The sequence below is a fragment of the Lathyrus oleraceus genome, chromosome 6 (assembly GCF_024323335.1).
Source record: "Lathyrus oleraceus cultivar Zhongwan6 chromosome 6, CAAS_Psat_ZW6_1.0, whole genome shotgun sequence".
Taxonomy (NCBI): Eukaryota; Viridiplantae; Streptophyta; class Magnoliopsida; order Fabales; family Fabaceae; genus Lathyrus; species Lathyrus oleraceus.
In genome coordinates, this window is record NC_066584.1 from 88,102,401 (window position 1) to 88,130,294 (window position 27,894).

Here is a 27,894-nt window from a genome sequence, read left to right on the forward strand (position 1 = left end):
CTCACTTCATCCTTTCATCTGCTTCACCTTAGCCTCGTAATGGCAAGGTTAAGAGCAAACACAGCCTGTACAGACGATTGCTTAGGCAGTCAAACCTGATTGATTGAGCCCCCTTGTTTGGCTATAGTGCGTGTTATGTGGATATCTGATTGACATGCTTGTTTGAGATACCTGTTCTCATTTGATGATATATGATTGTATGCTTGTGTGCTAGCTTCTTTCCTGGTTAGGTTAGTTTGCTTATGCAAGTAGGATAGAAAACCGAACTTAGGGTTAACTTTGCATGACAACATTAGGCTCGAGTCTCAGCTCCCTAGTGTCGTGTTTTTCCCTCCGTTTCTGGTTAGGAGAGAGTTTCTCCCTTTCAGGGGAACTACATCGCCCTGATCCTCGTGCCAGACGAGGTATGTAGGCAGGTGGTCGTGCGAGACCACTCCGGGCGCCTTTTTTTCTTTTTTGCGTGTGTTTGTATGTTTGTTTGTTGTATGCTATTGATTGTTTGGGTTCGGATGCTGACGTAAGTCCAGGATTGGCTGTCGGGCTCCATGTTTGCCCTTTTGAGTGCGTTTTGGTTCGGATGCCGACGTAATTCCATCCAGTGGTTGTCGGGCTCCATGTTTGCCACCCTTGCTTGTTTGTATGTTGTGTTGTTTGGCGTGCGTAAGCCGAACTACAGTGGCTCTGATTCTTGTTCCAGACAAGATATGTAGGCATAAGGTGCGATACCTTATCGAGCTCGTTCCTCTTAACCCCACCTGCGTTCCCTGTGTGTGTGTGTGATGTTTAGCAACCTTTTCTTTATTCTAGGACGTGGATCCCGTCGAGTACGACGGACGTGAGGGGTGCTAATACCTTCCCCTCGCGTAACCGACTCCCGAACCTTTTCTCTCTGGTCGCGAGACCGTGTCTTTCCAGGTTTCTCTGAGCGTTTCCTTTCCCTATCTTGGGATAAATAACGTTTAGTGGCGGCTCTGTGTGTTTTTTATTTTTAGGCTCGCCGGTTGATTTTTCGCAGGATGCGACAGCTGGCGACTCTGCTGGGGAAATAGCGATGTAGACCTATGCTGGTCCATCGTCCCTAAGCGAGTCCTTCCTAGCGTTCTAGGATTAGTTTAGGTTGCTTGTTTGTGTTATTTATTGCATTTATTATTCTAACCAGTGTGTATATATTTGCATTAAATGTTTGCATGCATCATACTATCATGTTGTTGCTGTCCTCTGCAGGTGGTTCTGTTGTTTGGGGTGGGTGTTCTGAGTGGGGCTAAAACCCAGGCCCGAGTATACACCTAGGACTAGTGTGGTCTCACGTTGCCTCTTTCATGTTAGATCAACATGTGCCTGGCGGCGTGATATGCCACAAGCCGGACGAGGCTCAGTTGATAGTGCTCATCTTTGTGGAGTATCCACTTTGTTTGAGTCACTCCATCTGAGTTGTTGACTCTGGTGACCGATCATTTCCCGGATCTTTGGTTTAGACGATTTTAAGAGAGCTACAATGGCACACCCGAAAGGGCAAACCCATTGAGTATCTCCGCCCGATTGTCGAGACTATTATCCGCCTTAGGATGGCTTGATTAGAACTTACCTGTGAGGGGAGGGGGTTCTGTCAGATGTTTGTTCAGATAGCCTTCAGATGGTGACTTTTGATCAGAGATTCAGAGACATAATTATGAGTCGGATTTATGGATATTTGTTGCCGTGACGCCGGAGTGCTGTCCGTATTTTATCAGTGGGGATCCGTTTATTTCAGGATTCCCCGGGCCGATTCAGATGGTCGCGAATGTCTGCTCGGAGACCAGTGATGATGATGATGTATCTGTCTTCCGTTTATTTCGGAACCCTTGAGTCGGATTTATGGTTAATCAGTACCTCAGATGGTTGTGATCGGTTCAGAGATCAGGGCTGTAACTCAGTGCAACAGATGATCAGATGACTTGGAGGATGGCCCAGTGCATTGCATACATCTGCATCATTCTCATTTTGCATTCATCTGCACCTAACCTATGTCTGGCCATATGGGGAGTATTATGGATTGAGAATCTGGTTGAGAGACATCTTGAATTTCAGAATGTGGATGTCAAAATATTAGCTGTCTCGATGAAACCAGAATCAAAGGACAGAATCTTCCTCATATGGACAGACGTTGCATTCATGCATACTAACCCATTTGCTATTTTGTAGGTGTCGACCGGTGCGCATAGCTTGTTTGCTCAGATATCCTGCTAGGGGCAACAAATCCAAACTGATGGATCCTCCCAACGCCGACATCCTCGAACTGAAAGAGATGGTGAGGGATTTGTTCAGGGTTGTGCAAGGGCTTGCCTTGGGGCAGAAAGCCATGGCTGAGAGATTAGAAAGGATTGAGGGCTGGATGATCAAAGAGAAAGTTCAGGGAAAGGCTCCGTCATCTGAAGTAACAAATCCCTTTGGCTCTGTGGTGAAGAAATCCCTTGACAGTGGTCAGCCCAAGAAGAAGGTTGAATCAGGTGGTGCGCAGACTAAAAGAGAATGCGGTAAGGATCGTTATCACCCTTATGCTGCCACCGCGACCATTCCTGTTGGTGGCTCAGCTGTACCACCGAGACATCCGTCACCTCGCCCGGGAGCACAGAGAGCTGGGAACCAGGTAAGAGGAAAGGGGGTTGATCGTCAATTTGATAGGCCACCCATACCGTATGCTCTTCTGTTGAGGAAGTTGAAAGATCTCGGAATGGTACAATTGAGGACATTAGCTCCATTAGAACCTGATCAGAGGCCAACCAAATACGATGAGAATGCTAAGTGCGAATTCCATTCGGGGGCGTCTGGGCATAACATTGAGGGTTGTAGAGCTTTCAAGCATGCTGTCCAAGACCTGGTGGATTCCAAGGCCATTAATTTTGCACAATTTCCCAATGTTAATGCTAATCATATGCCCGCGCCGGGTGAGGTGGAGATGAATGCAATTTCTGAGGATAGGAAGACGATTGGGTTGGTGAATGGAGATCGATTAAAAATGCCGAGGCCTGTGGTCCCAAAACCCCGGAGGAAAGAGGGAACTTTCCCTAGTGTTGATACTTGTTGTATGGCCATCGCCACAGAGGGTGGTGTACCGATGGGGGATATGATCCAGAAGGTGAAGGAAATGGACGGTGGAGAATTTGAAACACCCAGTCTGATTGAAACCGTCAAGGTGGAAAATGACAATAGTGTTGGGAAAGAGAAAAAACCGTCTGTGTCTTCTTACAAACAGGCACTGGAAATGTTGAGAAATGGAGGGATCACAGGCTGGGGAAAAATCATAGGCATTGTAGTAAAGGCGGATATGTTTGGGATTGGTTATCATCCAGGTCAAGACTCGTCTGAGCAGAACAGAGGACGTCGTCCGTCGTTCACCTTTGTAAGTGCCGGAATGCTAGATTCAGATCACGCCTATACAGTGGGTAAAGAAACTGACAGTGACTGGGAGATTGATCAATGGATAAAATCGTGTGTACCAAGAAGCTGGAAGGCCTAAACAAGATCATCACTGACACTCGTCCGGAAGAGTAATGTTTCTTGTTTTCAGTTTATATGCATGAAAGCCATATGTGTTGCCCGACACGTAATGGTCCATTGTAAGGGCCACCTCATGTTTAAATTTGCATTTTCTGCATCATTAATAAATGGATGTTTTTCAGTCAAAAAGCGGTGTTCCCTGTTTTTCATTTATTTTTGCAGTTTAAAAACAAATAAAAATGGCAATGTTTATTTTCATTTTTTCTCCTTTTTTGGTTTGTATCGTTCCGAATTCAAAAATATTCTCCGGATCTCGTTGATAACGATTTGGTTACACCTCATATGACTTCGACAAACCGAGCAATCTTGCTGAAGAAGAAGACGAAGAAGATTGTGGTCCGCTGGAATTAACCAGGTTGTTAAAACAAGAGGAGAAGGTGATTCAGCCGCCCGAGGAGCGGGTTGAGGTTGTTAGTCCGAGCACCGCCGAGGTCAGGAAGTGAAAATAAGGCCGCTTCAGAGGCAAGTCGAGAGCAGAATGGTAGCCCTGTTGAAGGAGTATGTGGATACTTTCACCTGGTCGTGTCAGGATATGCCAGGGCAGATACCAATGTCATTGCGCGCAAGCTACCATGGAAAGAAAACTGTCCTCTAGAGAAGCAGAGCGTCGATGCCAAGTATCATGGTGACTTTGTTTCATGATATGATTCATCATGAGATCAAATGCTATGTTATGACATGATAGCAAAGTCCCAAACAGGAGAGGGGCATCTGGTAGATCTGGCCAAGTCGGTTAACCAGTTAAGATAATTCAAACTGAGGTTGAATTCAAGCAAGTGCACTATCAGAGCGCGATCCGGTAGGATGTTGGGGTTCATTGTAAAAGGAATCGAGGTTCATCCTGTTAAAAAAAAAAAAAAAAAAAAAAAAAAAAGAAAGAAGAAACAGAATGCCTGAACCGAGAAGAAGAAAAGAAGGAGGTTCGTGGTTTCTTAGATAGATTGAACTACCTGTCATGGTTCACATCTCATCTAGACCGCCACGTGTGAACCCATATGTAAGATGTTGAAAAAAAAATCAAACGGTCAGGTGAAATAATGATTGCCAAGGGGCATTGAAAAATAAAAGAAAAGTTGCAGGAACCTCCGATTCTGTTACCTCCGGTGGAAGGAACAACCATCAATTCTGTGCTTGACGGCCTTCGAGGGTCCACAAGGTGTATTGGGTCAGCATGACGCGTCTTGTCGAAAAGAGCATGCAATTTACCTTAGCAAAAAGTTTATCGACTGTGAAACAGTACATTCACTGTTCGAAAAAAAACTTGCTGTACTTTGGCATAGGCTGCTCGCCGACTGAGACAGTGTATGCTGGTTCAGACCATCTTGTGGATTTCCGAGATGGATCTGATTGAGTATAGGTTTGAGGAGCCAACATCGACCGGCCGGGTTGCGGAGGAGCAAAAGAATGTTGATTGATTTGTGATACTCTCAGAAAGCGATCAAGGGGTGTATTGTCTGATTACGTCGCTCCGCAACCCATTGAGGGTTATCAACCGAAGAAGTTTGAATTCCCTGATGAGGACATCTCGAGGTGCTCCAATCGAAAGATTGAGAGTGACCGATCCCGGAGGAGGGGTCTGACCCTGAATCCGAACGGATTCTGATGTCTGATGGGGAAGATAAGGTGAGTAAGCTGTTGTTGCCCGAACAACATTTGAATGCACCAACGATGGTGATTGAGTAGGAAACTGGTATCCTGGGTAGTGATCTTCGGTGTGTCTACTGGGGCAACTCCTTTCTCATTGGTATATGGGATGGAGGCTGTATTACCTGTTGAAGTTCAGATTCCCTCTTTGAGAGTCCTGATGGACGTGAAATTGCAAGGGGCTGAATGGGTAAGGACCCGGTATGAAGAGTTGAGCCTGATTGAGGAAAAGAGGCTAGCAGCCATCTGTCATGGGCAGTTATACCAGCAAAGGATGAAGCGTGCTTTTGACAAGAAGGTGCGACCTCGGGTATATCATGTAGGTGATATGGTGCTGAAAAGGATCCTTCCTCCTCAAAACGATCGAAGGGGCAAATGGACGCCGAATTATGAAGGTCCATTCGTGGTCAAGAAGGTTTTCTCTGGCGGAGCCTTGTTGTTAACGACCATGGATGGTGAGGATTTTCCATCCCCTGTGAATGCGGACGCGGTTAAAAAATACTTCGTATGAATTGACCCGCTGGACGAAAAGAACAAAATAGTTCAGGCAAAAATGGGCATCCCGGCGAACCAAAAACAGAATGAAAGATTCGGGCAAAAATTAGGGATAAAAATGAAAAAATGTACACCCGGCAAGTCGAAAACCTGAAGAGGCGACTTGGGCAAAAAAGGGTATCCCGGTGGACTGAAAACCTGAAAGGGCGGTCCAGGCAAAAGAGGGATTGAAACGAACAACTGCGTCTGGCATGATCGTTTGCGCTTTGATTGAAGCATCATGGATAATACCCGGTAGGGATCAGTTGGAATTGTCTTGTTCAGAAGGCAGAAAGCACGGAGAGTCTGAGGACATATGGGGTGTAACCGAGTTGGAACTCGATGAGATCACGGGTTCCACGTTGCCATTAGGATAGATTTTTCCTTTTGTGCGCAATTACCTCTTTTCAGGAATTGCTTCCTTTTGTATTGCTCATTTGAGCCACACTTTTCAAATCAACAAAATGCACATTCGGTCAAATAATTCTGTTTTTGTTTTTCATTACCGCTTTGATTGCAAAAACATCCGATTATTTTGATAAAGAATTTTGCATTTTTTATACATACAGGTTCCTTCCAATGCATGTTTATAAGATTGAATGCTTGAAATCTTATTTGGAAGGTTGAGTGACCCAAGTGTTGAAATCTTGACACGCCTGGGGCACGGTTTTATCTAACGATCTGTTTTGCAGGAACTGTTAGATACTTTTCACTCACTTGCAGGTCGTGATGTGGAAGCTTTGTAGTAAATCCCCAGAGAGTCCGGTCAGGGACGAGTGTATGAAAAATGACGAAGGCGTTGAGGCGTACGACGATCCTTGATGATTAACCAAGAAGACTCTTCAAAGTCGAAAGATTTGAAAGTTTGTAGAGATTCCCCGCAGAGTTCGATCAGGGACGAAGGAGGAACGGGGAAACGACGGAGGGACGTCCGACGACCCTTGAAATTAACCAAGAAGACTCTTCAAAGTCGGAAAATTGAAATTTCTGTATTAATCCCAGGAGTATGCTTTCCGTCGAGCGCGGAGCGATTTGGAATACAAGATGATGGAGCAGAAAAGGTCCAGACGAGTCTGGGAGTCCCCAAAAGTGGAAAGCTGATACGAGATTGGGAGGTGGATACCATGGTTCGACGAGTCGACAGGTGTTCTGTACCAACTGTTCTCATTTCCCAGCTAGGTCCCCGAGCAGAATCAGAGGGCCAACTCCCCTGCAGATCCAAGGTCTGTGATTTCTCCAGCCGAGTCAGGATGGTTATCCGGCAGGTTAAGACGGTGTTTCCTCAGCAGCCAGGCCAGAAGGTTGCTATTCCCCGAGTGGAGCGGGTTTCAATGAAATATATCTCCAGCAGTGTTCATCCTACCTGTGGATCGGACAAGTTCCCGTAGCGGACGGATTTTTGCATCCCCAGCTGAGTTAATTCTAACTATGGATTGCGTGGGTTGTCCCCGGCGGAGTAGTATGCGGTTCCCTAGCAGGGTCAAGGAGGTTCTTCCCCAGCAGGTGATGTATTGATGTTCCCCCAGTTGAGCCTGGAGGTTGCTATTCCCCTAGCAGAGTCTTTGTGAGTGTTTCCCCAGCGGAGTCAGCAGGTATCTGTGAGGGTTTTCCCGAAGCGGAATCAGGATTGATATCCTCGGCAAGTCAAGATTGGTGTATCCCTACAGAGTGTTGGTGGTGCTTATCCCCAGCAGTTTCCCGAGTGAATTGGGTGCAAAGGAGGTTCTTCCTCAGCAAGGGTTGCTATTTCCCAGCAGCAGTGTTATTCCCCAGCAGGGTGGAATTGGAGCGGTGACGAGTTCCTCAACAGAGTGTCTCGTATTCCCCAGAAGAGTCCCTTGAGGGGGATACCTTTTTATGCATTCATCATGTAAAATAAAGCATAGCATATTGCATAGAAAAATAAATAATCGCGTAGCATTTCCATAATTATGGAGCATTGCGCAGAAAAAGATCATGCATCATTGTTGCAAGCATAGAGCTAGTCTCAAGCCGTGGTTACCGTTTGAGAAGTGGTTGTGTCAGATAGCGAAGGTGTTACTCCGAAGAGTTTAGCCTCATGATTGGATCAGAGATGTACCCCAGTAGTGCGATACTGGAGGAAGCTTTTCCGTCGGGCCGAGATGGGAATGAAGATTGGAGAATGTTACGCGATCAGCGCGATTCGAGCCGTGGTTACCGCTTGAGGATTGGTTTTGCCGGACAATGAAGACGATACTCCGAGGAGTTCAGCATTGTGAGCAGTAGTATTTCCCAGTCATCAGTAAGTGCCTGGTCGAGCTTTCTTTGGTGTCAGTAAACATCATCATTCGATGTCCAGTAAACGTCGAGTTATTTCCCAGTCATTGTTTAATGTCTGGTCGATCCTTGTTTGATGTCTTGTCAACATCATTGTTTGATGTCCTGTCAACATCATTGTTTGATGTCCTGTCAACATCCTTGTTCGATGTCTGTCAACATCCTTGTTTGATGTCCTGTCAACATCATTGTTTGATGTCCTGTCAACATCCTTGTTTGATGTCCTGTCAACATCCTTGTTCGATGTCTGTCAACATCCTTGTTCGATGTCTGTCAACATCATTGTTCGATGTCCTGTAAACATCATTGTTCGATGTCCTGTAAACATCATTGTTCGATGTCCAGTAAAACGTCGAGTTTCTTCCCAGTCATCAGTCAGTGTCTGGTTGAAAGTGTTACTCTGAGGAGTGTGGTACCATGATGTCAGATCAACAGTGTTCCCCAGTAGTGCGATATTGGAGGAAATGTTTCCGTCGGACAGAGATGGAAATGATATCAGAAGACGTTACGCGATCAGCGCGATTCCGGGGTTCAAATGGAGAAAAGGAGATGTTGCGACATTTTTGGAGATCGGGGTTCAATCAGAGAAGAGTATATGCTGAGGCATTTTCTGGGGTTCAAATGGAGATAGAGTGGAAGATTATATCCAGGATGAGGTCCTTGGGATTATCTTCTGTTCATGTGTCACCTTAGACTTTGGCGGATGCCAGTGGAGGTCGTTACGGGTGTCTTCGGAAGAAGAGATGCACATGTTACCTTCCTTATGTGAAGGTGTACCCTCTGATATGTCGCCCTCAGAGTGGTTTGGTGTTATTTCCGTCATTGCCAGCGGAATTATCACGGGAGAATGGAGAAAAGGATATGCTGAGGCATTTTCCTGGGGTTCAAATGGAGAAAAGGAAATGTGGATACATTTTCTGGAGACGGGGTTCAAATGGAGAAAGGGAGATGTTGCGGCATTTTCTGGAGAACGGGGTTCATATTGGCGATCGCGGGTTATCGTCAGGCGACTGGGGTCCAAATCGGAGAATGGGGTCCATTTATTTTGGCAAACAGGAGAATGGGGTTCAAATGCAGAGATCCGAGGGTCGTTTGCGCAGAGAAAATTTCGGGGTTCAAGAAAATGAAAAAGAGCAAAGAAAGAAGATGTTGGGGTTCAAATGCAGAGGTCTGAGGATCGTTTGCACAAGCAGAAATTTCGGGGTTCAAGAAAAGCATAAAAAAGAGAGAGTAATAATCCCGAGTGGATGTGTGGTGTTCAGGCCATAGTTATCCCTGCGTTACCATTTATTTTGGTATCCAGGTCGACGTCTTTCGAGATTGTTTCTTCGCCGATGCTGACAGGCGTGGTTAATTATTTTCCCGATCAGAGTGCAAATTGTTCGTCTGTTCTTGGTATTCAATCACTCTTCATCCTGATCATCCGAACGCCGAGGCTATTCGTATCGACAGGTTCACAGTGGATTGAATAGGGGCAGCTGTAACACCTCAAAATTTGCCCTCCTCTCTTGGGACTAGCATTAACATATTTGCATTTCATTTTAGGTCATTAGGCATTTCATATTGCATATCATGTGGTCACATTGTGCAAGCTATTCTCCCAAGTCTTGTTCAGAAGATGAGGAAGTCAGGAAGTGCAAGCCTAGGGTTTATTGACTGATCATGGCCATCTGAGGATTGGGCTGTGAATTAGGGTTTCATGATTCCCAAGGATATTGGTCTTCATCTTGATTGCAATGATACATCATCATCATCATGGTTGGATGTCATCAGGAGATTGAAGAAGGTTCCTTGAGATTAGGGGTTTTGACCACTGGTCAACCCTAATCGGCTGCATTGGGCCAGTCAGGGTTTAATCGGGAGATGAGGTTTCTGATGGTTATGAGGTTCATTTTGTGATTAAATGGTGATTATTGAGGCTAGGGTGTCACCCTTGAGCCATTTCAGTTGGAGAGTGGGGCTTATTTTGATCTATGCATTGCCAGATTCATCTGTCAGATGAAAAAGTCAACTGTGGTCAATTGTACATGATCTGGTGAATTTGGAGGTGGAAATGAGTTGAATGCACTTCATTCATGTTGGAACAAGTGTTGAATGACATCTCAATGCTTAAAACTGAAGAAAATCAAGTCAGGACAAAAACTGCCAAAAATAGCAAGTGACTTGTAATTGAAGTTTCCAAAAATGGAAAGTTTTGGACTTCAAAGCCACGTGTCCAAGGAAGCTTCAAATGAAAATTTGTCCAACATGAAAGTTGTAGATCTTGCTCTCGCCTTTCCAAAAAGTCCAAGAACAGGAATTTCTCATTTGTGGTTGGCAAGTTATGGATTGATCTAAGCACAAAAAAGTTGAATTTCGAAGGGGCATAACTCTTGATTCACAAGGCCAATTCATGTGGTTCTTTTTTTGAGCAAACTCCATTTGACATGTACCATCATAATCCATCATTACATTTCATGAAAACTCATCACATAAAAAGTCCATTTTTCAAGTGATTTAATTTTAAAAAGTGGAGGGAAAAAGTGATTTTGAGAAATATTCATGGTTTACACATAATTTCACTTGCATTGGCTTACAAACATCATTTGAAACTTGCTTCAAAACATATTTTTTGAGTAAATTTGAAGGAAAATTCATGCACTATTCACCATGCATTTTCATGCATAGGGTGAAAACTCAATTTGCCAAAACACTCCCTAATTCATTCATTTCATTAACATTTGGCTTAAGTGTGATTATAGAGTGATTAGTAGAGCATATATATACTCTAATCATAACAGAATTGGGGGGGTTAATCATTTTTTCACCATTTTTGGATCTTGAAACTTTTTCCCTCCAAATTTTCTCTCAATCAAAACTTGAAAATTCTCCACATAGCATAGCATTTTTCTTCCATATTCTGGTTTATTGAGTGTAGTGGATGCAGAATCAAGCATTGGATCATCAAATTCGAGCAAAATTTGTGTACATTTCAAGCAAACTCATGAAGATGGAAGTGGAAAATTAATCAAGATCTAGTTCGTTTCAAGCTTCAATTCACACATAAAGCTTCAAGTTATCATCTCAGGAGCTGATTTGGATCGTTTAAAGCCTTGGATCGTGCACATTTAGGGACTGCTCTTCAAGAGGTTCAGTTTTCGAATCTCTCAATTCTTAATTCCATTAACATGTTTAGATAGAGTTTTTCATGCTGATTAATCTGATATAAAATTCGTGTGAAATGGATAAAAAATGAATGAGTTATGCTTGCTTAAAGTTTGACATGTCAAAATGTTTTTGCTCGGATCTCTTAATCCATGGATTGTTAGGTTTAGATATTGATTGATCTGTAATCTACATTGAAAGAGCTTTCTGTTGATGTATGCATCTCAAAATTCTGGAAAATTTTCTGAACACAGCTCCGCCGTCTTCGCGAAGAAGATGGTGGAAACCACCGCTGGCCATACGCGTATCACTATGCGCCATACGCGTATCACTGTGCGTCATACGCGTATCACTGAGCCACCACTGGCCATACGCGTATCACTGTGCGCCATACGCGTATCACCTGCAGCATGTTTTCAAACTTAAAATCCATTTTATTTTTCCCTACAATTTCCATATGCATTGTTTTCCAAACTTCAAAAATTCATAAGTTCTTCATTTTTTGTCCAAATTTGATGAGACTTTTTGCATTATTCTCCTTGTGATGTGTAGTTTTTTATGGTGATTTTTAATATTTTTTTTCACGTGTATAAAAATAAATTGCCTAGGGTTTTCTCATGTATGTCCATTTTCGATACATTTTGGTAATTGATCCATGAAATGCTCATATCATAAAATAAATTTGTGCCAATTTTTTGTGATGATTCCTGACTGGTTGATGGTCATTTATATGTAAATTTTGTGGATTTTTGATACCTGGCCTTTGAGTTATGATTTTTGGAACATAGGTGTGACAATTTGTGTCACACCTCTTGATGTCAACTTGTGGAATTTAATTGATTGGCCTATACATGTTAGAATTGAATGAAATTTTGCATGGTGTTTGGTTGACATGTTAGGATGCTTGTTGAATTTTTGTGGAATTTTATGTTGTATTTTCTAATTGATCATGATTTTTCATTTCTGGTGATTGAATGTGCAAGTTCATGTGATCTAGGTTGGTAGAATGATTGGGAAATGCTCATGTTGTACTGTATGGTCATGAAATTTGGTATGAATGTTGTAGACACATAATGTGACCTCCCTGTTTTGGTCTCATCCATTTCTTTTTTGTTTTCAATGAGATATGAATTTTTGAAGTGGATGTATGCAGTGATGTTGTGAATTGAAGCATGTAATTGTGTCTGTTTTTGTTGATTTTCATTGACATGGTTCCATCTGCCCAATTGAGCTCAAATTTGACATGGTAGACCTTGATTGACCCCTGTTTAGGTGTATTTAATTTGAGAATTTTTTGATGTGTTTTGGCATGGCTTTGAATGCAATACTTCTGTTTGTATATTTGGTGCTTCATTTGAACCAATATGGATTGTTTTGTGCATGAATTGAACTTGATGGATGATATAAACATGAGACCAAGGATGTTTGCTCTTGTTTGATGTTAATTTGATGTTGGATGGTGGATACCTTGCTGTTTTAACTTTTTTCTTGCTTTGGGACCCTAGGCTTGGCCTAGTGGTCTAGTTGCTAATATTTGCTTGATTTTTCAGGATCAAAAAAGCAATGTACATGGAGAATGATACAAGTTGATTTTAATTGGTGTTGTGGATGTTTGTACACTAACATAACATTGTTTTGTAGGTGTTGGAGCTTGGGCTTAAGCCTTGAGCTTGCTTTGTGTTGTATTGTTTAAACTGTTTGATTGTTTGCTGTACAATTTGTCTGATTGAATACTGACTGAGTTTGATTGTTTCCAGGTACTTTAGTTGCTCAGTTCCTTGTGAACTATTGCTTTGCTTTGCTTTGCATAAGCAATTTGCATTGAGGTAACTTCTTAAAACTTCATGTAGTCTGGAGACCCGGCTGTTACCGGGCCAGGCAAATTGTCTGAAGTCCTCCTTAAGAGGCAATGCTTGTGTATGTTTATTTTTAAGCCAAGCAGGAAAAGCCCTTCAAGTAAGGCAATTGGTGGAAGGTAGGGACAAGCAACCTGTCCCCCACTATTCAGTTGAGTCTTCTCCTTGCTCCCATTACATGGTTGTAGCATTGAGATCAAAAGCCCAAGATCCTGTGCAGTGCACATTGTGTCAGAGTCATCGAGTATAGAAGGGTTCCCCTATTCTGGACCCATGCTCATTTGTCAGCTCTCCCTGGTTAGGGATATGAGCTGTGAGGTCTGATCCTCACTTCATCCTTTCATCTGCTTCACCTTAGCCTCGTAATGGCAAGGTTAAGAGCAAACACAGCCTGTACAGACGATTGCTTAGGCAGTCAAACCTGATTGATTGAGCCCCCTTGTTTGGCTATAGTGCGTGTTATGTGGATATCTGATTGACATGCTTGTTTGAGATACCTGTTCTCATTTGATGATATATGATTGTATGCTTGTGTGCTAGCTTCTTTCCTGGTTAGGTTAGTTTGCTTATGCAAGTAGGATAGAAAACCGAACTTAGGGTTAACTTTGCATGACAACATTAGGCTCGAGTCTCAGCTCCCTAGTGTCGTGTTTTTCCCTCCGTTTCTGGTTAGGAGAGAGTTTCTCCCTTTCAGGGGAACTACATCGCCCTGATCCTCGTGCCAGACGAGGTATGTAGGCAGGTGGTCGTGCGAGACCACTCCGGGCGCCTTTTTTTCTTTTTTGCGTGTGTTTGTATGTTTGTTTGTTGTATGCTATTGATTGTTTGGGTTCGGATGCTGACGTAAGTCCAGGATTGGCTGTCGGGCTCCATGTTTGCCCTTTTGAGTGCGTTTTGGTTCGGATGCCGACGTAATTCCATCCAGTGGTTGTCGGGCTCCATGTTTGCCACCCTTGCTTGTTTGTATGTTGTGTTGTTTGGCGTGCGTAAGCCGAACTACAGTGGCTCTGATTCTTGTTCCAGACAAGATATGTAGGCATAAGGTGCGATACCTTATCGAGCTCGTTCCTCTTAACCCCACCTGCGTTCCCTGTGTGTGTGTGTGATGTTTAGCAACCTTTTCTTTATTCTAGGACGTGGATCCCGTCGAGTACGACGGACGTGAGGGGTGCTAATACCTTCCCCTCGCGTAACCGACTCCCGAACCTTTTCTCTCTGGTCGCGAGACCGTGTCTTTCCAGGTTTCTCTGAGCGTTTCCTTTCCCTATCTTGGGATAAATAACGTTTAGTGGCGGCTCTGTGTGTTTTTTATTTTTAGGCTCGCCGGTTGATTTTTCGCAGGATGCGACAGCTGGCGACTCTGCTGGGGAAATAGCGATGTAGACCTATGCTGGTCCATCGTCCCTAAGCGAGTCCTTCCTAGCGTTCTAGGATTAGTTTAGGTTGCTTGTTTGTGTTATTTATTGCATTTATTATTCTAACCAGTGTGTATATATTTGCATTAAATGTTTGCATGCATCATACTATCATGTTGTTGCTGTCCTCTGCAGGTGGTTCTGTTGTTTGGGGTGGGTGTTCTGAGTGGGGCTAAAACCCAGGCCCGAGTATACACCTAGGACTAGTGTGGTCTCACGTTGCCTCTTTCATGTTAGATCAACATGTGCCTGGCGGCGTGATATGCCACAAGCCGGACGAGGCTCAGTTGATAGTGCTCATCTTTGTGGAGTATCCACTTTGTTTGAGTCACTCCATCTGAGTTGTTGACTCTGGTGACCGATCATTTCCCGGATCTTTGGTTTAGACGATTTTAAGAGAGCTACAATGGCACACCCGAAAGGGCAAACCCATTGAGTATCTCCGCCCGATTGTCGAGACTATTATCCGCCTTAGGATGGCTTGATTAGAACTTACCTGTGAGGGGAGGGGGTTCTGTCAGATGTTTGTTCAGATAGCCTTCAGATGGTGACTTTTGATCAGAGATTCAGAGACATAATTATGAGTCGGATTTATGGATATTTGTTGCCGTGACGCCGGAGTGCTGTCCGTATTTTATCAGTGGGGATCCGTTTATTTCAGGATTCCCCGGGCCGATTCAGATGGTCGCGAATGTCTGCTCGGAGACCAGTGATGATGATGATGTATCTGTCTTCCGTTTATTTCGGAACCCTTGAGTCGGATTTATGGTTAATCAGTACCTCAGATGGTTGTGATCGGTTCAGAGATCAGGGCTGTAACTCAGTGCAACAGATGATCAGATGACTTGGAGGATGGCCCAGTGCATTGCATACATCTGCATCATTCTCATTTTGCATTCATCTGCACCTAACCTATGTCTGGCCATATGGGGAGTATTATGGATTGAGAATCTGGTTGAGAGACATCTTGAATTTCAGAATGTGGATGTCAAAATATTAGCTGTCTCGATGAAACCAGAATCAAAGGACAGAATCTTCCTCATATGGACAGACGTTGCATTCATGCATACTAACCCATTTGCTATTTTGTAGGTGTCGACCGGTGCGCATAGCTTGTTTGCTCAGATATCCTGCTAGGGGCAACAAATCCAAACTGATGGATCCTCCCAACGCCGACATCCTCGAACTGAAAGAGATGGTGAGGGATTTGTTCAGGGTTGTGCAAGGGCTTGCCTTGGGGCAGAAAGCCATGGCTGAGAGATTAGAAAGGATTGAGGGCTGGATGATCAAAGAGAAAGTTCAGGGAAAGGCTCCGTCATCTGAAGTAACAAATCCCTTTGGCTCTGTGGTGAAGAAATCCCTTGACAGTGGTCAGCCCAAGAAGAAGGTTGAATCAGGTGGTGCGCAGACTAAAAGAGAATGCGGTAAGGATCGTTATCACCCTTATGCTGCCACCGCGACCATTCCTGTTGGTGGCTCAGCTGTACCACCGAGACATCCGTCACCTCGCCCGGGAGCACAGAGAGCTGGGAACCAGGTAAGAGGAAAGGGGGTTGATCGTCAATTTGATAGGCCACCCATACCGTATGCTCTTCTGTTGAGGAAGTTGAAAGATCTCGGAATGGTACAATTGAGGACATTAGCTCCATTAGAACCTGATCAGAGGCCAACCAAATACGATGAGAATGCTAAGTGCGAATTCCATTCGGGGGCGTCTGGGCATAACATTGAGGGTTGTAGAGCTTTCAAGCATGCTGTCCAAGACCTGGTGGATTCCAAGGCCATTAATTTTGCACAATTTCCCAATGTTAATGCTAATCATATGCCCGCGCCGGGTGAGGTGGAGATGAATGCAATTTCTGAGGATAGGAAGACGATTGGGTTGGTGAATGGAGATCGATTAAAAATGCCGAGGCCTGTGGTCCCAAAACCCCGGAGGAAAGAGGGAACTTTCCCTAGTGTTGATACTTGTTGTATGGCCATCGCCACAGAGGGTGGTGTACCGATGGGGGATATGATCCAGAAGGTGAAGGAAATGGACGGTGGAGAATTTGAAACACCCAGTCTGATTGAAACCGTCAAGGTGGAAAATGACAATAGTGTTGGGAAAGAGAAAAAACCGTCTGTGTCTTCTTACAAACAGGCACTGGAAATGTTGAGAAATGGAGGGATCACAGGCTGGGGAAAAATCATAGGCATTGTAGTAAAGGCGGATATGTTTGGGATTGGTTATCATCCAGGTCAAGACTCGTCTGAGCAGAACAGAGGACGTCGTCCGTCGTTCACCTTTGTAAGTGCCGGAATGCTAGATTCAGATCACGCCTATACAGTGGGTAAAGAAACTGACAGTGACTGGGAGATTGATCAATGGATAAAATCGTGTGTACCAAGAAGCTGGAAGGCCTAAACAAGATCATCACTGACACTCGTCCGGAAGAGTAATGTTTCTTGTTTTCAGTTTATATGCATGAAAGCCATATGTGTTGCCCGACACGTAATGGTCCATTGTAAGGGCCACCTCATGTTTAAATTTGCATTTTCTGCATCATTAATAAATGGATGTTTTTCAGTCAAAAAGCGGTGTTCCCTGTTTTTCATTTATTTTTGCAGTTTAAAAACAAATAAAAATGGCAATGTTTATTTTCATTTTTTCTCCTTTTTTGGTTTGTATCGTTCCGAATTCAAAAATATTCTCCGGATCTCGTTGATAACGATTTGGTTACACCTCATATGACTTCGACAAACCGAGCAATCTTGCTGAAGAAGAAGACGAAGAAGATTGTGGTCCGCTGGAATTAACCAGGTTGTTAAAACAAGAGGAGAAGGTGATTCAGCCGCCCGAGGAGCGGGTTGAGGTTGTTAGTCCGAGCACCGCCGAGGTCAGGAAGTGAAAATAAGGCCGCTTCAGAGGCAAGTCGAGAGCAGAATGGTAGCCCTGTTGAAGGAGTATGTGGATACTTTCACCTGGTCGTGTCAGGATATGCCAGGGCAGATACCAATGTCATTGCGCGCAAGCTACCATGGAAAGAAAACTGTCCTCTAGAGAAGCAGAGCGTCGATGCCAAGTATCATGGTGACTTTGTTTCATGATATGATTCATCATGAGATCAAATGCTATGTTATGACATGATAGCAAAGTCCCAAACAGGAGAGGGGCATCTGGTAGATCTGGCCAAGTCGGTTAACCAGTTAAGATAATTCAAACTGAGGTTGAATTCAAGCAAGTGCACTATCAGAGCGCGATCCGGTAGGATGTTGGGGTTCATTGTAAAAGGAATCGAGGTTCATCCTGTTAAAAAAAAAAAAAAAAAAAAAAAAAAAAAGAAAGAAGAAACAGAATGCCTGAACCGAGAAGAAGAAAAGAAGGAGGTTCGTGGTTTCTTAGATAGATTGAACTACCTGTCATGGTTCACATCTCATCTAGACCGCCACGTGTGAACCCATATGTAAGATGTTGAAAAAAAAATCAAACGGTCAGGTGAAATAATGATTGCCAAGGGGCATTGAAAAATAAAAGAAAAGTTGCAGGAACCTCCGATTCTGTTACCTCCGGTGGAAGGAACAACCATCAATTCTGTGCTTGACGGCCTTCGAGGGTCCACAAGGTGTATTGGGTCAGCATGACGCGTCTTGTCGAAAAGAGCATGCAATTTACCTTAGCAAAAAGTTTATCGACTGTGAAACAGTACATTCACTGTTCGAAAAAAAACTTGCTGTACTTTGGCATAGGCTGCTCGCCGACTGAGACAGTGTATGCTGGTTCAGACCATCTTGTGGATTTCCGAGATGGATCTGATTGAGTATAGGTTTGAGGAGCCAACATCGACCGGCCGGGTTGCGGAGGAGCAAAAGAATGTTGATTGATTTGTGATACTCTCAGAAAGCGATCAAGGGGTGTATTGTCTGATTACGTCGCTCCGCAACCCATTGAGGGTTATCAACCGAAGAAGTTTGAATTCCCTGATGAGGACATCTCGAGGTGCTCCAATCGAAAGATTGAGAGTGACCGATCCCGGAGGAGGGGTCTGACCCTGAATCCGAACGGATTCTGATGTCTGATGGGGAAGATAAGGTGAGTAAGCTGTTGTTGCCCGAACAACATTTGAATGCACCAACGATGGTGATTGAGTAGGAAACTGGTATCCTGGGTAGTGATCTTCGGTGTGTCTACTGGGGCAACTCCTTTCTCATTGGTATATGGGATGGAGGCTGTATTACCTGTTGAAGTTCAGATTCCCTCTTTGAGAGTCCTGATGGACGTGAAATTGCAAGGGGCTGAATGGGTAAGGACCCGGTATGAAGAGTTGAGCCTGATTGAGGAAAAGAGGCTAGCAGCCATCTGTCATGGGCAGTTATACCAGCAAAGGATGAAGCGTGCTTTTGACAAGAAGGTGCGACCTCGGGTATATCATGTAGGTGATATGGTGCTGAAAAGGATCCTTCCTCCTCAAAACGATCGAAGGGGCAAATGGACGCCGAATTATGAAGGTCCATTCGTGGTCAAGAAGGTTTTCTCTGGCGGAGCCTTGTTGTTAACGACCATGGATGGTGAGGATTTTCCATCCCCTGTGAATGCGGACGCGGTTAAAAAATACTTCGTATGAATTGACCCGCTGAACGAAAAGAACAAAATAGTTCAGGCAAAAATGGGCATCCCGGCGAACCAAAAACAGAATGAAAGATTCGGGCAAAAATTAGGGATAAAAATGAAAAAATGTACACCCGGCAAGTCGAAAACCTGAAGAGGCGACTTGGGCAAAAAAGGGTATCCCGGTGGACTGAAAACCTGAAAGGGCGGTCCAGGCAAAAGAGGGATTGAAACGAACAACTGCGTCTGGCATGATCGTTTGCGCTTTGATTGAAGCATCATGGATAATACCCGGTAGGGATCAGTTGGAATTGTCTTGTTCAGAAGGCAGAAAGCACGGAGAGTCTGAGGACATATGGGGTGTAACCGAGTTGGAACTCGATGAGATCACGGGTTCCACGTTGCCATTAGGATAGATTTTTCCTTTTGTGCGCAATTACCTCTTTTCAGGAATTGCTTCCTTTTGTATTGCTCATTTGAGCCACACTTTTCAAATCAACAAAATGCACATTCGGTCAAATAATTCTGTTTTTGTTTTTCATTACCGCTTTGATTGCAAAAACATCCGATTATTTTGATAAAGAATTTTGCATTTTTTATACATACAGGTTCCTTCCAATGCATGTTTATAAGATTGAATGCTTGAAATCTTATTTGGAAGGTTGAGTGACCCAAGTGTTGAAATCTTGACACGCCTGGGGCACGGTTTTATCTAACGATCTGTTTTGCAGGAACTGTTAGATACTTTTCACTCACTTGCAGGTCGTGATGTGGAAGCTTTGTAGTAAATCCCCAGAGAGTCCGGTCAGGGACGAGTGTATGAAAAATGACGAAGGCGTTGAGGCGTACGACGATCCTTGATGATTAACCAAGAAGACTCTTCAAAGTCGAAAGATTTGAAAGTTTGTAGAGATTCCCCGCAGAGTTCGATCAGGGACGAAGGAGGAACGGGGAAACGACGGAGGGACGTCCGACGACCCTTGAAATTAACCAAGAAGACTCTTCAAAGTCGGAAAATTGAAATTTCTGTATTAATCCCAGGAGTATGCTTTCCGTCGAGCGCGGAGCGATTTGGAATACAAGATGATGGAGCAGAAAAGGTCCAGACGAGTCTGGGAGTCCCCAAAAGTGGAAAGCTGATACGAGATTGGGAGGTGGATACCATGGTTCGACGAGTCGACAGGTGTTCTGTACCAACTGTTCTCATTTCCCAGCTAGGTCCCCGAGCAGAATCAGAGGGCCAACTCCCCTGCAGATCCAAGGTCTGTGATTTCTCCAGCCGAGTCAGGATGGTTATCCGGCAGGTTAAGACGGTGTTTCCTCAGCAGCCAGGCCAGAAGGTTGCTATTCCCCGAGTGGAGCGGGTTTCAATGAAATATATCTCCAGCAGTGTTCATCCTACCTGTGGATCGGACAAGTTCCCGTAGCGGACGGAACTTGTTGTGTGATTGAAAAGAAAGTGAGAGTGATTCTCACATTTAGGGAGAAACCTAAATAGAAAGTCATTGGATAGTGTTAGAAAGAGGCGTTGAACAATATAGGATTTGTTGTTGCTTGTAAAACTAATTGTACTAAGGTTTTTGTGAAAACGATGTCAGAATTACAAAGTATAATTGGTCTCTTGATCACTAAGAAACCCACATGGGTGGAAAAGAAGAAAACAACAAGAACACAGTGAAATTGGTTCTAAAATGATATTCTTTACTTTCTCTTTGAAACAAGATTACAAGTGTTATAGAATAACAAATAACCCCTCTCACCTTAATTAGGATTTGCATTATGCAATGATGAGAGACTAGTATGTTATTTATAAGAAAACTAACACACTAAACTAATGAGCTTTTACACACATACCCATTACACAAGTTAACTTAAACAATTAATCATAACAAACATGCCCAATTCGACATGCTAAAAATCCTGGCATACTTCGACTATAACATGTGAACAGACTTCGACGACATACTAATGATTTTGTCGGATTGTCTAACCAAGAAGCTACCCTTCAATCATACTAGAGTTCGATCCAATATTTCACAAAACTACTAATAATGAGTTTCCTTTCTTGGGTTGGAAGCCAACCCTCTAGACTTAAATGTTGTTGCAATGAACTTTGTTACCAATTATTGTGTTGATTATTGCCTTTCTACCATATCATATTGTATAAATGAATATGTATTAATTGTGTGGATTCTGGTTTAACTTATCGAACTAGTTGTCTAAGATATCATGTTAGACATTTGTCCCATGAGAAACATAATTTTAGGGTGAGTAGGGAGCACTTAGGACGAATCCGTCCCTTATGGCGGGCCACAGGTAAGAGTCGCCCCTTAATGGCAATTGATATTGTTCTCGCCCTTAATAAGTTTTTTTCTTACAAATATATCACTAGAATGACCAATCCCATCACTAGTGAAGAACTCATTTAAAAACAGAACAAAACTTTATATAATCTAATCTAACAATATATATAGTGTGATTTGAGTGAATGCACGAGCAAAAATATTTTACAAGGTTAGTGCACACCTATTAATTTTTTACCATAAATATATTGTTATAATGTGAATTAAAAAAATTTCAGAGTTTAATTGTTAAGTATTTTTAGAGTAAAAATATATATTTTCATTACATCACAATCATTCAACGTAACTGGTAGTTATCCAGAGACATTCAGCGTGAGTTTGCAACACTATACTTATTTATTTTTAACGAATAAATTTTTGGTCATTAAACTACTACACAAAATAAAGATTTTAATAAAAATTTAACCACTTTGATTAACAAATAAAATAAAATATCCTTATGAAAATATCAATTAAATTCATTTTTTCTCTAATAATCTTAATAAATGGAAAATCACGAAGTATGTCGTTTAAAGAAGATGTCTCTTTACAATTACCAATTACTCCACGTGTCTCATAAAAAATATTTTATTTGAGTAATGCACGATTTTTAAGAAAATAATTAAATGCGTTAATTTTGATGATAAAACTAATATATCATTTACTAAAACACACATATTAATTATAATTAAAAAAGTGATTGATTAACAATAAAGTTAATAATAAAAATATGATAGTGAAAAAATAATAATAAATATTATATTAATACTATAAAAAGAAAGAAAAATTACAAATGAAATATTTTTATGAGACAAAGGGTAAATTGGTTTAACGAAACAATTAAATTGGTTTAACAAAACAATTAAATTTATATTTTTAATATTAAAATAAATAAGTGACCGACATGTATTTAAAATGTTTAATAATATATTTTTTAAAATATATTTCTTATATTAGGAAATTAGTTATTATTGATTAAAATGAAATTGAATAACTACTTTCCAAACCTTTTATCTAGAATTTGAGCTCTGCCCATTTAAATGATATGGTCAAACTTTTACCATTCATCTAGAACTCTAGAACAATTTCTAAAATATTTATTAAATTAATATTTTTTTTAATTTTTTTAAACACTCTTTTATTTTCATAAAACACATTCATGTGAAGGATACCTTTTAGAAAGAAAAAAAAAACACATTTTTTTAACTTATAAATAGAGGATAGCATGGGTACATCTATGTAGTTCTTTTATGTCACATTGATCCCAAACTCAACGTGGTTTCCTCCTAAAACTGGGTTTTATAGCTTCGTTGAAACAACACTATTTATTCACAAACATTCAAGAGTTGTTCCACTTTCCAAACAATCAATAGCTATTGTTCTTAATTCACTATATCAGGTTTGTTTTTTTCTTTTTATTCTTCATGTTTTGAATCCTATGGATGGATTTGTCAATGTGTTCTTTAGATGCATTCACGTATAACCGTTCGATTAAAATTTGATGCTTTTGTAAAATACAGATTTTAATCTTAATTATATAATATAAATTATTAAACTTATTTTTGAATTCTTCAATTTTGTTCTAACTGCTATTGAGTCAAATTATCATACACGTAATGTTGCAAGAGGCCACACGATGCACCATTACCACCAAACAAGATGTTGTAACTTGTAATTGATCTCAGACGTCCGATTTTAAATCAACCGTCAAAATTGTTTTAACAAAAACAACACAATTTTGACTTTGAATTGTTCCATCTCTGATATTTGATGGTCCAGATAAAAACCACTAGTATTGTAAATTCATACATTTATATTCTAATTTTTTTATTCATCTACTAGTAATTTTAGTTGAAATTTATCTATTTTTTTGTAATTTTAAATTTTATCTTTAAGAGATTAATATTCATGCATTAATGGAAAGCTTTTTGTACATGCTTTTAATTAAGTCAAACCAAATTAATATTTATTGAAATATTTTTAAAATTAATCTGAAAAAATGTATGATAAAGTGATTTGATGGATGAATATATAAAAAAACATTTATTTTTTCTTTAAATAAAATATATTATATAATAACATTAGGAAATAGGAAAATGATTACATTACTCTTATTTTTGCACTGCATACACAGAACCCTTTCGTCCCAATTCTCACGCCGTTGCAATTTCTTCCCTCAATTGAAGCAATTCGGTCTGAAAATCCAAAGTTTCAGAACCCTAATCAAGTCACCAGTCCCTTCTTCAACCCCTTTTGTTTCTCTCAACCCAAACTATTAACAATTTTCCATTTATTTTTCTCCATAATTAGAAGGGTAAAGCTTGTTTCAAACGTGAACCGGTTCTTCAATTTCTCTCTAGGGCGCCATCATCTTATATATTTCAGTGCCAATTTGATCCAAATTTCACATTTCGCTGTTTTTATGTCATAATTTGCATAACCTATGTACGAGGTTGCTCTAAAATTTTCTGCTTTTTGAGTTTTTTTTCAAGGAAACCTAATTGTTTTTGCTTCTGTTATTTGAGTTAATTATTTTTGATGTAGTGTTGAAGGCATGCCTGTGGTGGTTGATATAAGCTCTGATGAGGAAGAGGATTTGAAAGAAGGGTCCAAAAATACTGATTTGGGATGGATTGAAGAGTTGCTCTTCAATTCTGGAAATGAATCTGATTCTGATGGTGATTCTGATGTTGTCTTCCTTCATGAGAACAAACCACCTGAGTTGAAGTCAAAGTCTTCAACTTTGCCTGTGAAAGTTGTTGATGATGGTGATGATGATGATGATGATGATTGTTTGGTTCTGGAAGGTGACCCTGAAAATGGTGTCACTTCTGTTGATGATGAGGATGCAACTGGGTCAGATGAGTTGGTTGTAGTTGGAGAGAAGGGTCAGGTATGTCCTTGAGTTTATTTACTACTATAACTAAATGGTAATATTGTATACTTGTATATTACTATTATAAAGTCTAAATCTTTTTGTTGTTTTCGGAAAGATAAATAATAAAGTCATGTTATTGCTTTGAGTAGGCTTAATGTGAACCCAACTTGTGTTATTAATAGGAATCACAATTGCATGTGTTCAACTAAGCATGGTTGGGGTGTACAAAGACAGTGTTCTCAGATAGCGGCATTGTGCCTCAATAGAATAGTGGAATTTGAACAAATCGTTATTGTTATCTACTACAAAGAGTTGTCAAATAAAAGCATTATAGTACTGTAGCATAGCGGTATTTGAACAAACCGCCAGTTTCTACAATCTGTGATTGTCAACACTGACAATATAGTTTTGTAGTGATACTTGATTTCAGTGTGATTGTCTTTGTTCTTGAAATGACAAGGGAATTTCACGTGCTTGTTTGAGTATTTAAACATCTTGGATTGTATCTCTAAACTATCGTGTATGTGCTTTTGATTGTTCTTTTGAAACTGAGGGAGTACTATTAAAGTGTCAATTTTTCTAAAGAAGGTACATGAGTACACCATTGCCAAGGTAAGCCTCATGGCTAATTCTTGCAGGGTGTGCTGTGTGCGTTTACTCACCACACGAGAAAAGTTAACATATGCTGAAGAAAATGTACAAAAAGGTCGAAGAAGACTTTGATCCTTTGACATGCGTCTTGACTACCGCGTATGCAAAAATGCTTTATAAATAAACTTCTCTTCTAAAATTGAAACTGGAGACCCTAAGGTAACGTCAAATGTCACTAGCTATGTATCCATATTATATGGAAATTATAGTTTTAGATGATTCTCATATATTTTAAGAAGTATAATTGGGAATGCAGGTTCTATGTTCAAACTAGGACTTATTATTTAGTCGTGGCATTTGTTTCTAGTGCAGCTTGCTATTTTATTTCTGGTTTTGTAGTTGTTTATTTATTTTCCCAAATTTACTTTTTAACGTTTATCTTTGCTTACTGCAAGAAGATGCAGCCGTTGTATTTTAGATATCGACTTATTTTATTTTGACTTGCAGGTTGCATGTAGAGACTATCCTCATGCTCGACATCTTTGTGCTAAATTTCCCTTCTCTTCCACCCCTCATGAGAGACATTGTGACCTGGTAAAAACCAATTAAATATCACACTTTGGACTATGTTTAAATTCAGATTTGCTTTAGCTTTTTTAATTATTACTGTTAATTATGTGTTATTTGATACTCTGAACATTAACCTTTCTGTCCCTCTTTAATTTTTGTTGTTGATGATATGCAGTGCCACTGTTATGTCTGCGATACCTTAGCACCATGTCTAAAGTGGGGAGCTGGCATTTCGAGTTCAGATCATTGTCATGCAAATGATAAAACTGAGGTGTGGAAAATTCAGAGGAAAGATTTGAAGCGGACCCTGAGTTCCCCTTTACCAGCTTCAACTAAGTATGGTACTTCACTTGGTGTGGTACATTCTCAAAGTAACGAAAATCTACCTTATGATACTACTCACTTGTCTCCAATTTCTGTGTTACGGAATCAAGCAGACAGATCATCTGCAATGCACACTCCCTCACTCAACTGCATACCTCAAAATCAGGTCTCTCGCCCAAAAGCAACATATGCCCACTTCTCACTTAATTCTGGTAGGCAGAATCAGATCTCTAGACCAATTTACCCCCCTGTATCCAAAGCCATCAACGGAACAGTCCCAAATGGTGCAAACCGTGCTAGATATCTTGGATCAAGATCTAATTTGCCAAGAGACAGAAACCGGCCTCAGTATGTTCCAAAGCAACTGCTGGGTGTGCGCAATCATGTCATCCAAAGGGAGCAAGGAAGGGGTGCAAGCAGTATAGGACCACAATTTCTCCGTTCTCCTATGATGTCCAAGGGAGGTGTAGGAAGTATGGGGGGCATATTGGCAGCTAATCATCCTTCTCATGGTTCGTCTGCCTTTAACATTCATGTTAATGGAGTACAACAACCTGTCGATATTCATGTAACTACAGGATTCTCAAATCCCATGAATTTATCAATCTTCTCACACTCAAGCTCAGGACCGGGCAGTCTTAGTCGTGTCAATCCACATAACAGGACTCATGACCCCCTATATGGCCAATCATTATCATCCCAATCAAACGACAGCCACAATTTCCATCAAACTTGTAATCAGGGCAATGATGCTACACAAAGTGGAGTTCCAAGTCAAGATACTTGCCAACCAAAGCCACAAGAACAAAATCCAGCTATAACTGCCGAGAGAGTTTCTGCTGTAGGCTCAAGTTGGGATGAGACTGAACCTCTATTTGAATGTTCTCCTCGACAAACCTCAGGATCTACAAACCAACCGCCTAATGTGGAGAAGTTCAGTACCCAGTTTATTTCAACCGTTGAACCGGTAAACGCAAGTTCTCGTACTCCTAATTTGATTGTTGATTTTGAAAACTGGCTTTCAGGTCAAGAAACTGGTCCAATGGCAACAGATAATGATTTGCCATTTGAACTGAATATACCATCTCCAGATCGTACTCCATTTGATGATGATTCGGCCATGCTTTCTACATGGTGGTGAAAGAGTTTAAGGTAGAAAGCAAACTTGGTCTTCAATGGAAGTACTCAGATTTGCCTGTAGTGGGATGATCCGATACAGTGATCACTTAATTTTTAATGTCAGTCTTCTGACCGAGTCCTATTGCGTGGCAAGTTTCAATTTTTAGGTTCATCAACTCATGCTAAGAGGTGATTTATGTTATATGTTAACTAGTTCCCATAGTTAATTAATATAATGCTAAGTTAGATACATAGTTGCTGCTAGTGCTAGCATAGCCTAATTTAGTTTGCCTTGTTTAGTAGTTAGATGTGGCGAGGTCTTTGCCTCCCGGGGATAATGGATGTGAAGGATATAAGAAAGCAGTGTAAAACTACACAATCGAAAAGTGTGTGTTCTATCTCACATGTACTTTTCATTTTTATTTATGCAGCAAAGGTTTCCATTTATCTAAATTTTATGTGTAATAATGTCAGTAAAGGGTAAGATGTATCTCATTTAAATGGAATTTCTTACCGATTTGATTTACTGAGAAAATTGGCATATATAACTGCAGTGTAACAATTTACGATGAAATTTTTTATGGGTTTAGATTCTTGTTTTATTTATCTGTTTTTGGTTTGAATTTTTAATTTTTAATTTCTAAATTTTTTATTTGATTTGAAATAACTATATCAAGATATAAAAGAAAATGATAACGAAGAAGATAAAGATGTAAAAACTAAAAATTACTAGTTACTAAAAATCAAGTTATCGCTAAGATAGATTAAACATTGTTCAGTCATTTTATCCATGTCTAAGATCATTTGCTATTTCATACTATGTTCCATGTACAAATTAATTAAGCTTAAAATAAATCATAGTACTTATTAAAATGATAAAATATATTTAATCTAAATAAAAAAGAATTAATTTTGATAGGTAGCAAATCACAGTCACTATATGTATGATTTTAGTAGTTACAATTAAAGTTAATTATTTTGAACTATTTGACAAATTAATTGCTAATGTAAAAATATTTTCAGACAATAATGCATATAAATTAAATATAAATAT

General features: G+C 40.9%; 1 protein-coding gene across 3 annotated transcripts; it reads left to right on the top strand.

The window, feature by feature from the left end:
* The first annotated feature begins 23,452 nt into the window (after nucleotides 1–23,452).
* Nucleotides 23,453–27,293, top strand: LOC127091732 (uncharacterized). Of its 3 annotated transcripts, none has more exons than XM_051030423.1 (4): nucleotides 23,453–23,810; nucleotides 23,903–24,251; nucleotides 25,335–25,421; nucleotides 25,573–27,293. In XM_051030423.1, exons 2-4 carry the CDS (start codon nucleotides 23,913–23,915, stop codon nucleotides 26,860–26,862), a joined length of 1,716 nt encoding a protein of 571 aa, XP_050886380.1. In that variant the 5' UTR covers nucleotides 23,453–23,810; nucleotides 23,903–23,912; the 3' UTR covers nucleotides 26,863–27,293. The 3 variants fall into 3 exon arrangements, with proteins under 3 accessions (XP_050886380.1, XP_050886379.1, XP_050886381.1); XM_051030422.1 differs by having other exon boundaries at nucleotides 23,453–23,803; XM_051030424.1 differs by having other exon boundaries at nucleotides 23,453–24,251.
* The last annotated feature ends 601 nt before the right edge of the window (nucleotides 27,294–27,894 follow it).